This window comes from Protopterus annectens, chromosome 10.part0, assembly GCF_019279795.1.
Source record: "Protopterus annectens isolate FY-2018-M chromosome 10.part0, PAN1.0, whole genome shotgun sequence".
Classification (NCBI taxonomy): domain Eukaryota; kingdom Metazoa; phylum Chordata; order Ceratodontiformes; family Protopteridae; genus Protopterus; species Protopterus annectens.
In genome coordinates, this window is record NC_056744.1 from 1,552,623,945 (window position 1) to 1,552,636,593 (window position 12,649).

At 34.3% G+C, this 12,649-nt stretch overlaps 1 protein-coding gene across 1 annotated transcript in view; it reads left to right on the forward strand.

Annotated features, from left to right (window-relative positions):
• Positions 1-237: 237 nt before the first annotated feature.
• LOC122813719 (zinc-binding protein A33-like) overlaps positions 238-12,649 on the forward strand; it is a gene marked incomplete in the record, with an annotated part of 72,394 nt that continues 59,982 nt past the window's right edge. The window contains 3 exon segments of the mRNA XM_044086186.1: positions 238-723; positions 7,958-8,053; positions 8,175-8,408. Of these exon segments, the coding sequence (XP_043942121.1) occupies positions 262-723; positions 7,958-8,053; positions 8,175-8,408 (792 nt within the window).

Here is a 12,649-nt window from a genome sequence, read left to right on the forward strand (position 1 = left end):
ATTGTTTTTCACTTCCTGTGTGTTTCTAAATGCATATTTGTATTTCTCTAAAAGGTGACTTTCATTATTTTAATTAAGAACACCTGCATATGAGGTGTGTTTACATGTGTGCATCAGAAGGGAATTTATAAATGGCAAAAAATATGTGATACAAAATGTAACAGATTCTGTTTGACTGGTGTGTTGTCCCTTTAAAAAACTTCACTAAATGTTGTTCCTCTATATAGTACGTGAAAGTGAAACAAAGACGCTCATTCAGTAATGATGGCACATTGCATGCAAACTGGAGACTTCTTGCAGGAGTTAAACTGTCCAGTTTGCCTTGAACTATTTAAAGATCCAGTGATATTGGAGTGTGGACATAGCTTTTGTAAGACATGTATTGATAAGACATGGAATAGCGCCAAAAATATATCCTGTCCTGAATGCAGAGAGGAGTTCTCATCCAGGAAGTACACTGTGAGCATACATTTATCTAATCAGTCTGAGAGAGCTCGATTGATACAGCAGGAGCAGAAGGAAGAAATAACTGAGCCTGAGCAGAGAAGCAAGAGTCAGGATTCAGATTTAAAAAAAAGAAGAGCAAATCAACATTGTGTGGAACATAAAAAGCAGCTGGAATTATTTTGTGAGGAAGATCAAATTGTGGTCTGCCCCTTGTGTGTCCCTAATCATTATGGCCACCATTTTAAATCCCTGGAAGAAGCAGTTAATATGTATCACGTAAGTGAAAGTATACCGTGTGCACATTTTCTTTTGAAATGTATAGCTTGTAAGTTTACATCATACAAAAGAATCACATTTCAATGATTTAGAATTGTCTAAGATACTGAACAATTCCCAGTTGTAGTGTGAGGGGATCATGTTATAAACTTTGTCTGGAAAGGTATGAAAACAACTGAAAAGTGTCATTAAACTACATTAAGTACAAATAGGTTATAATATATGTGTTTATTATTTCACAAGGTTTAAGTTAAATATCCTCCAAAGGCACATATTAGATCAATACTGGAGGGGGTTACAATTCCAGGTATGTCTGTACTAAGTAGACCCCCACAGCAAGGGCTACAGTAGGCTAAAGATAACATATGCAATGGAATGTATTTGGGTATGACCACTCAGATAATGTAAGAGTATCTTAAGAGAGTAAACATGAGCATATATTTGCTATAGACAAGAGAGGAATGAAGGATCTGTGATTATCGATGTAGATATTATGTCTCATGAAGCACCACTCTTCTGATCACAAGCCGAGCAATGTGTATGTCTCAGACAAGTCCTTTTGTGGCATCGTATGTCTGGAACAATGCAGGTTTGAGAGGAGTCCTTATCTAACATTACAAACCTGGTATGGGACAGGTATAAGGAGAATTATTTTCTAATATCACAAGACTGGCACTGTGGAGACCTGAGAGGTATCCTTCCACGTATCACAAGACTGGCATAATGCTTCTATATAATCACAAATATGGCACTGTACATATCTGAAAAGCTTCATTTGTGTGGGTGTAGCTAGGCATATACCATGTGTGCTGCATCCATTTAAAAGTGACGTGTATGCTGCTAATTCATGCACTTTTATTTTGTGCAAAAGGGATGTATTAGAACCTAACTTTTTTATAGTTACTTGCTTTGTTAAATGGCGCCTTTTTTCTGAAGGCCTGTTTGACTGTTTAGTGCTTTCACTTAAGCCTGTCATTTCAGGAGATATTTTTTGCAGGAGGCTATAGTTGCTAGGGGGGAAGGGGGGTTACATTCTGGAAGATTAGTTACAATTCCAAAAATCCTGTCTATGTTATTTAAACAGGACATATAAAAACAACACTTTATAGGCTACAAATTTTGTCCTGTGTATGTCTGATGTCCTTTTTGTTGAACCATAAGCTTGATTAATATGGAAATCTTTGGGAGGGAAGCCTTAACTTTGATGCTGTACAGAATATGGGAGTGTTTTATTTCACTGAGTCATATTTTTAACACTGTGATTGAAATAAGTAATTTCACAGGATCACAGGTCTGAACTCTGGCACTGTTTATGTAAAGAAGTCCCCTTTGATGGCAAAAGTGTACGGTTCTGGTAGGATTCTATTTTGTATGACATAATAAGACTGTTGTTTGGCCTGCTCTTTTAGAATGCATCTGTCTAAAACTAATCAGCACTTTGATCTGAAAAGATGCCCTACTGATATTACTAGAACAAATCCTGGATCAAATATATGTCAGTAAGGGGAACATGAAAGTGAGGACCCACGAATATAGACAGTGTTATCATAAATGGGATTAGATCTGGGATATTGGTCTCAGGATTATAGTACCACCTTGAGGTACCAAGGTATGTAGCCACAGTGCAGCTATGCATATGCCATGTACATCACCATATGCATCATTATGCTTTGACTTACTTATCAAAAGTTTATGGCTATATATTTTTGATAAATTGATTCTTCATAATATCTGATTCACAAAATGTTTTTATCAAAGCAGGAAGAGTTTTTGTCCAGTATACTCAAAAGGTGTTCTGTCCAGAGAATGTCACTACAGGTTGTTGGAGAACATACTTGTTGATGTGGCTACATACTATAAGATAAGCACATAGGTAGGTACTGGGCATGCTGTACAGAAGACAACTGAAGAGCCTAACTGAGCTGCCCAATAACACTGTCTGCTTAAGTGACTTGTCAGCAAATAGAGGCTGAAGGAATCGAACTCTGGAGTACAGAAAGCAGCTTTAACAGGTCATAGACTTAGTCCTCTGCAATAACTGCCAACATTTTGCTGAAATTGTTCCACTGGGGAATTGACCCAGTAACTTCTTTTAGAAGTAGATGTGATAATCACTTCACTACTGGCTACAGTCCTGGTATGTGGACTTGCAGATGTTGCCAATGAGTGAGTGATGCCTTATGGTCTAGATTCACAGTATAAGCTTATCCATTCTTTCATTAACTGCTATGCCACACTCCTTTCCTATAAACAAGAAAGAATAGTAGGGAAAACTGCTTTTCCAACTCTGCAAAGTCAGGCCTTTAATTCTCACCTGTAATGATTAGAGCTCCGTAATTACCATAGTCTTATTCTAGGTGAGATATTTGTTCCAAATATACCTTTTGTGGGAGAATACTTGATCAATGGCTTTCTCTGCCTTTTCATCTCACTCTGTATAGGGCCTAGATGGCCATTGATATGGATGGCAATAAGTGAGAAAAACACAAGAATAAATTAAAAAATATATATATATAATGAAATATCTCCTCAGCTTTCCCTACACATGTCCTGCTATATTTTCAGCCAATCTGCCCTCAAGATCATACCACTGTCATGCTCTCCAGACACTCAGCTGGCTAGAGTTTCCTAATCAACTCTTATTTACCCAACTTCTCATTACCCATACTATTTTGAATAAGCCCACCTCTTGCTCTAGCATTTCTTCACTTGTCTCCCTCTATAAGCCCCCTCGATCCATCAGAAGCTCTGACCATAGTAAATGCTATTCTGATTATATGTTTTATATGTTTATAAAAGTTAAATGGTAACTTTAAAAGGAATTTCTCTAAACATTAATGGATTGAATAACCGGGAAATTTAATGAGATATATTAATCTGCATAGAGCCAACTTAATATTCCTTCAGGAAACACATCTCCTGAAAAAAGATATAGATAAATTAGCCACTAATAAATATACAATCTTCAGAACACACACAGAAACTAAAATTATTAAGTCTTATAAAGATGACAAAGGAATGTTTTGCCTGGTTACAATACAGATTAATGGGAAATTCTATACATTGATTAATGTATACTGGATACCAGGAATTGGCATTAATACAGTGAAATATCATCTCAATAAGATTATATCATTTTCTAAAGGAGATATTACTTTAGCAGGAGATTTTAACTGTATCCTACATGAAAAAGATACTACTACTATAGGAAAAAGGAAAATTACATCTAGTGCAAAACATTTAAAGGATTTCATTAATCTATATCATTTGAATGATATTAATAATCAGACAGATTCTAAATCATTACCATATACCTTTTTTTCTAACAGACATAGAACTTATTCAAGAATAGATAGAGTCTTTATTTCTAACCAACTGGTAACTGACTTAACTAATTCTAAGATCATTTCATGCCCTATATCGGATCATAATTCAATTGTCTTTGAATTTATGGTAAATATTACTCATAATGTTCAGATCAAAAGAATACCTGCATACCTAACCCAACTAAAAGATTATATACTTACAGAGGTACAATATTTTTTGGACTTAAATACTACACCTGATGTCTCCATTATTTACATTTGGGATGCTCTAAAATCTTATTTATATGGGCAAAGTATCAGATGGTATAATAACAAAAGGAAAACTTGGGACAGGGAATTAATAGACATACAAAACAAATTAGACTCATATAAACATAATAATAAGGAAAATATTATGGACAAAAAAGTCATTGAGGAAATAAACAAATTAAATGAGAAATACAAAGAAATTTTAAATCACAAAGTCAAAATAACATTAGAGAAATACAAATTTTTGTCTTACTCAATAAGTCCCAAATACTTACATAGACTTAAAAAAAAGGCTTAATAAACAAAATCACATCAAAGAAATTTTCTCTTCAAGGAAAAAGAAGAATGTTTCTAGTTTACCAGAAATATTAGATGAATTTAGAAATAACTTTCATAACATTAACCATAATAACATTAATATGGAATCTAAAGACAGAATAAAGAACTTTATAATTGCAAACATGAACTAAAAACTTAATAAACAACAAGCTGGATTAATAGATAGAAATATTTCACATACAGAGGTTATCACACAAATAAATAAACTTAAATTAAACAAAGCACCAGGTAATGATGGTATTATTCCTGAGATTTATAAAATCCTTCCTAAGAGTACCTATTCATTAATACACAAGGTTTTTATTTCAGCTCAAAATGAATTGATAAAAACAACATCTTGGCAATACACATTTATTTCACCAATCTTGAAACCCAATAAAGATCCAACTAGTTGCACATCATACAGGCCCATTTCACTACTTAATGTTGACTACAAAATGTTCATGAATATATTTGCTGATAGATTAAAGACAATCATTCCAAGTATAATAGATATAGATCAGACAGGCTTTATTACAAATAGAAATGCTTTTGATAATATAAGGAGAACTTTAACTCTGATTGATTATGCAAACAGAAAAAAAAGAAAGATTTGACACTTTATATAAAGGAATGTTGGCATACATTAAAATTGGAACATATGTCTCACAAAAGATGCCCATATTAAAGGCACAAAACAAGGGTGTCACAAATTCTTCTATGCAGTCATTATTTGATAAGATGACAGATTTCAAGAATATTTCAGGATTGATATTTAATGAAGAAAAACTAAAATATTACCAATATACAGGAAAAACGTTCTCACTAGTGATTTTCTTAAATACATACCCAATTCAGGTCAAATAACTTATTTAGGCATAATATTAACTAAAGATATTAAATCCATTATACATCATAATTATAGTAAATGTCTTTATAGTATACAAACTCATTTCAATAGCTGGAATAATATGTTTTTTACCATGGAAGAAAGACACAATTATTAAAATGATAATATAAGATATTATATAAACAATCAATAATACTCCCACCTACAAAAATAATTATTAAGAAATTAAATTCACAAATGTTAAATTTCTTATGGGCACCTAGTAGACCTAGGATTGCATTAAAGAAACATAATAGATCAGTAGTCGTATGCAAAATGAAGGAGAAATTTGGAATAATTATATATGCACTCACAAAAATATCATTAACACACAAAAATACTATTATAAACAATCCCATGTTATGGTTACTTAAAGAGTTTATAATATATACACAAGGTATTCTTTTATCATCCATTTAGACTCTTAAAGCAAGAATTTGACTTGAGAGAAACAATTATTTCAATACCATTAGTGGTGAGTTACCAAAACAACAAGATAAATATATATATATTGAATCTAAAAAAAAATCTTCTTCTATTTAATTGGAGACTTTATACCTGAAAAATTTTTTATAGAGATCTTATACACCCCTAATGATGAAAAATTAACAAAAAAAAAAAATATATGTAAGAGATGTACTGTAGAAATAAATGCTGATTGGCACATATGTTTTTCTGATTGTATAAAACATAGTCTCTTATATTTTATTTAACAACACCTTGTTAAATGTGTTAAAAAAAAAAACTTCCTTATTATGGTCAATTCTAGCAGTGGCTAGAAAAAAATAAAAAAGAAACTGGAACTCAGATACTCCTCCTTCCAAGATAGGAAAAAACATTATCTTACTATATAATATAATATTTACAAAAACAACTTAAAAAAACAGTTAGGTTTTTATTAAAGATGTTACAGTTAAATTAATTAATTAAATAGAGTGGATGTCTCTTTGTAATACTTTTGTTTGTTTTATTAGATGTTATAATTGTTTATATGTTAACTACTTGCATAAGATTGTCATAATATTTATTTTGTATGTTAAAATTAATAAACTTGTTTTAAAAAAAAAAGAAGCTCTGACCAATGTCTCTTACAAATTCACAAACCTAATATATCTATTGGACGGAATCTCTACAGTTACTTCCCTGCTCTTGCATGGAACATGCTCTCCATGAACCTTAGAAACATTTCCTGCATCCACAAATTCAAGAAAACTCTCAAAAGGTACCTTACTGGAACATGGATTTGCCTCTGTAATCATCCCACATGAACCCACCCCTTTCTCTATCACTATCCACTCTAGTCCTCCCTTCCCTACTACCATAATTCACTTAACTGCTCTGTATTATACAATTGCCCTCTGAAGATAACCCAATGTTGTTGTTGTGTCTTTCGGCTTTTCCCGGTTAGGGGTTGCCACAACGGAACACCGGTCCACTAATGATTGGCAGTTGATTGTTACGTGCCGAGTTGCCAGTCCTGATGCACAACCTTCAACGAAGGTACGCCCATTCACGCATGCCTCCACGCAGAAGACGCTCTAGCTGAGAATCGAACCGGACAGCGTCTTACTGTGAGGCGACAACGCTACCGCAGCACCACCACCACAATAACTCAATGTGTTGGGTAAATTCATTCAATGTTTTATTGTATATTTATTTGCTATGTTTTTTTTTCTTCAATGTTATTGTACTGTGGAGTGTCATCTACATTTGCTTAACTGTTTTATTGTAAAATGTTCACTGTATTCATCTTCGGTTTTGTAAATTTTACTTACTTGTACTATGGAGCTTTTCTCCCCAGTCCTCCACTGAAAAGGGGCTTTTGCCCAGATAAACTATCCCAGTTAACAAATGTCAAACAAACAAACAAACAAATAAATAAATTCAGTTCCTTAGGTGGCCCCACCACCAGATCGGACATTCCATTCATGCACCAGCTCCTATGGTAACTACCTTTCATGCCTCAATTAAGTTACAATATAAACAGATGTTGCAGCATGTGAGTTATTTAACAATCATGGTCAGTGCAAGATGCTCATGCAGTGCAAAGTCAGACAGCAGTGGACCTTAATGAGGCATACAGACAGACACACATACGCATGTGCTTGCGCACACACACACACACACACACACACACACACTCACACACACACACACACACACACACACACACACACACACACACACACACACACACACACACACACACACACACACACACACACACACACACACACACACACACACACACACACACACACACACACACACACACACACACACACTAGTCACTGGTACTGTACCCATTCCCATTGTGGCCTTGTTTCTGAATTGAGAGTGTTAGTGACACAACTCTGGCTCAATGCGATTGGCAGAAATTAGTTTGTGAGATACTGTTTTAATATCTGAATCCATAGTTTGAAAATGCTGTAACACTCCTTGTGTTTTTAAGGCTAAATTGAAAGTTGCATCAGTGTCTCTGGAATCCAGTCTAAAGGATCTACAAGAACTGCAGAAAGAACAGGAACAGAAAGTCTCAAGCATCAAAGTAAGCAAATAATCTGTTATGTTTTTTTTTCCATTCAGTCTTTTATACTTAAAGCAAGTAAATCATTTTTTCATGTGTACAGCTGAGAGTGTTTCCTCTTATCTCATTTTTAACTTCCCAGGAACAGGCCCTCAGTTTGGAGCAACACATTAGGTCAGAGTTTAACAAACTTCATATGTTTCTCCAAGATAAAGAACATCAACTGATCCAACAGCTCAAAGGAGAAGAAGCAGGCATTCTGACAGAGCTGGAAATAAATGTGAAGAAAATTGAAGAAAAGAGTGCCATTGTTCATCAAGAGATATCAGACATCCAGTTAAAGATGCAGGAGAAAGATTTAGTGCTTTGTCTAATAGTAAGATATAGCTCTTCAGTTCTGAATTATTTTGCTAATGCAGTCATAGTTCTATTAAGCTATTTCTTCATGATTGCTACTTTTTCACCATAGTAGTGTGTGTAATAGGTTTTTATGTTGGGTATTGATAAGCAAGGCTGCAGGGAACTGCATGAGATTATGAAAAAAGGGCACAACAGCCTTGTTTTTGGTCTATTCAGCATTATTTAATGTAACCAGCACCAGTCAGTGTAAAAACCTCTAGGATTGTTGCCTGTGTGCACATGCAGGGTGTTCACTATGTACGTTTACACAATTGCCAGTACTGGTCATTTTGGTTAAAGTAGCACAAAGAGTTTTGTTGCCACCCTCCCCACATGCATGGGGCAGCTATTATTATAAATCAACATGCAGAAAGATACCAGAGTGGCACCACAGAAGATTGGATGGAGATAATGAGGACATAACAGATATAAAAAAAACCTGGAAAATGAAAAAAAAAAACACAGAATGGGAGGTTTGTAGCAAGAGCAACTGCAGCTATATTTGTGTGGGGCTGGGGTCAGGAGAACTTGTAGAGTGTTGAAAGCATGATAATGGTAAATGTTTCACAGAATGCCTTGCAAATGTTTAATTCTTTAATGCTATGATTTGCAAGATTTCTGAGGGTAGATCTTTATAGTTTATATATTTTGAAAACACATAAGGACCTTTTGGCCTACTTAGCTTCCCTAGATTTTTTTCCTACTGTATAAACTGCACATCTTGCTTAACCAAAGGCATTATCCCAATATTTTTAAGAATTTCCTTATTTTTTGCTTTGCATTCTCAGTTTTTAACAGTGCATACATGCCTTTAGTTTGACTGTCCCAGACATCTGCTACCTGTTCTGTGAAATAATATTTTCTTGTGTCTCCACTAAGGCATCTGCCTTCATGTAGATTCAGGCTGTGTCCTCCTGTTTTAACACCCCCCACACATCTACATACATAAGTGCATACACACACACACACACACACACACACACACACACATAATTTTCATATTTTTTTTTTTTGTTTTAAGAACATAGTCATTTAGATTCTTCGGAGATCCATAGGGCTCTTTTTTATCTACTAGGCTCCCCTTTGCCTTCTTTGTTCAGGACTATTCCTGCTAATGAATAGAGTGCAATTTGTATTCCCTGCTCTGCGCCTGCATGTCGTACATGATCTTAGAATGATGAGGTCTACAAAAATATACGCAGTACTCCAGGTAAGGATTTTCTACCAGTCATGCCTCTTATTATGTATCCCAATATTCCAAATGTGAGCCAATACGCCATCAGCTTTCCTTGCTGCTCTGGCACACCACTTACTCATCTTTAGATCATATGATATGATTACTCTTATATCCATTTTCTTATGCGCTTTTACTAATGCTTAATCTTCAGTTATAGGCTTGTCTTCTGGTGTTTTCTTTACCTGCTGCACTGCTGTATATTTATCTATTTATTTATATTTATCTAATTAAATATATATATAGATGTATATGTATATGTGTATATATATATATATATATATATATATATATATATATATATGTGTGTGTGTATGTGTATATATATATATATATATATATATATATATATATATATATATATATATATATATATATATATATATATATAGTTTCTTCATACCGTTTCTACATCTTGTTGTCTACTTTTCTCATTCTGGATGCATCTGTATTGTAAAATATAGTATAAATCAGCAACATACATTTAAGAAAGAAACCTTTGCACATCTCAGCAGTACTTAGTACAGTCAGTTTAGTATTTTAGTTCTTTAGCAAGTTAAGAGGCGGATTCCTAAATGGTTTGGATGTGGAGTAACATGCTATGCTAAGCAGTTACTCCATGCCTGGTTCTAAGAGAGAGGCTCTGGTAGTCCCCATTTGGTGTATGCTAATGGGGACTGCTATAGCCCTATGTTCAGTTCCACAAGGGGAATGGGGCTGGCTACGCTAACCTCAATAAATGTTAGACATTGACGAGGTTCACCAATGTACGAGGCTGACTGACTGATAAATCCCATTGCTTGACATCCATTTCTCAAAAATATAACACCTTGGTTATGATAAGAGACCAGTTGATGAACATAATCCTTTATGTCTTACGTTTAGCAGCATTACTTTTTCCTTTGAGTACTTCTTTCATTTGGTAGGTGGATTTGTTTTTGGATGTTGGTTATGCCCTGTTCCTCTAATGATTCTTCTTTGTGTTGATTTGAACCTAGTTACTTCAACTTGCCTGTCACCCTCAGCTCTGTGTTGAACTTCTACTGTTTTCTGCTTGTTGTTGTAAGACTTTGTGATGTTATTTAGAAAGAGCCCCCACCCCATCCCACCACCCCTCTGCTGACTGATCATGTTTATTTCTGTGTGGCATATATTTTGTAATGGTTTGATCGATTTTGTGTAAATAAAAATCTGTCCAGTCCTGAAATCTTTGCTATTTGATGTGGCCGATACTCACTTTTTTGATACACAAGAATCATCAGATGATGAAAAGACAGCAGGATCAGATGTTTTTTGGCTTGTCCAACATTTTGTCATTCTCAAAATCTCTCTTACCTCTCTCAAACTATGATTTTTTTTTTAGTTTTAATATTTTAATGTTATAGTTATACATTTCTTTATCAAATTCATCTCTAAATTTCTGATAATTAGAATGATTTTTATATCTTTAAACTTGTTTTTCACAGATGGCAACTCTGGCTTTAACTTGTATGGAAATAAATCCAGTTTGGACTTCTAATATAGACTAGCCAAATAGACGTCCCAAAGTAATAGATGTTAAAAGCTCAACTTCTGGGGGCATCAAGCCTTATCAGATTATTTACAATAAAGTCAGACTTTTAATCTTTATTGCTTTGGGATTTCTATATGAACTCTAGTTTTAATAGCTGATTATTAACCACTTCATCTTTTTTTAACTCCTTTATTGAATTTGCACATAAGACATAGGCAAACATACATTTATATAACAGAAAACAAACCATGTTAAGACATAACTCTCAACTGTCCAGATTTTTACCTTATAGCCCACAGTTCACAAATGTGAATTTCAGAATGCACTGCAAAGTACTGGCTAGGATTTACTAGCATAAAAGTACTGCACCAATATCTACAGGCAAACACTCAGTGTCTAGGAAATTGTGAAGTGTTATGCTTAACATTATCACTAGTTGAACCTACAGTCCATTAAGCAGTATAAATGCCAAAGCGATGCAGTAGTACATTTTACTATGGCTGTGGAGTACAGTGCATACAAGCACACTGTCACAACCGCACATGGCCTTCCTCCAACACAGTGACACAGCCAAGCTATTTTCCAGCTCAACTAACCTGTTTCCAATGTAGTCACAGAGCTCAACTCTCACAATGGAAGCACCTACATTACTGGATAGCAAATATGTAAATTATCCGCTACTCCACAGTCATGACAACAGTGACAATGGAGAAAAAAAAAGATGAATCACTACTTACCTTGATCACAAACTATAACATAAAGTGCATCGCTATCAAGTGCCACCTTTTGCATTCTACATTTTGGACATCCTGAGACTGCAGAGTACAGCAGTAAAGGTATGCTCAGATCAGGCAAACATAACCTTTCTGGGGTGCCATGTACCTACTTAGGCTATCTGTTGCTGTGGTACATTTTTTTTCATGTAATTTTTCTGAGCACATTTCAATATCATCCATCCATATCTCTTTTTCTTTTCACATCCATATCTCTTTTTTTCTTTAAAACAGAGTAAGTGACTTTGAATGATGTCAAAGCCTTTTAATGTATCCCATTCCAACATGTAGCAGTGTGGAAAGTATTGTCTTGTACTATTCCAGCAACATTTTGTAACTCAAAGAATGTGTAACAATTGTGAACATCTTGTTGTGATAATGCACAATTACACTATTAAAATGAATGGCTATAAATGCATTTGTTAAACAATTCAATTTAAAATTAAATCACAATCAGCCATGAGGTATTTTGTTTTTCTTTATCTAATTAATCAAAGAAAATAAAAAAGTAAACATAAACTCTTTACTCTATGAATGTAATGTCTCATCTACTACTATATTTCTTATAGCTAGGAAAATAGCTGAAACAACTTTGATTGGAAGTCTACCTGTAAATCTGTCCACCACAACACCGATCCACTACTTAGAAATCTCAATTTATGAGGCTTTCTGCTTTAGCTTGACAAAAAGGTTCAGAA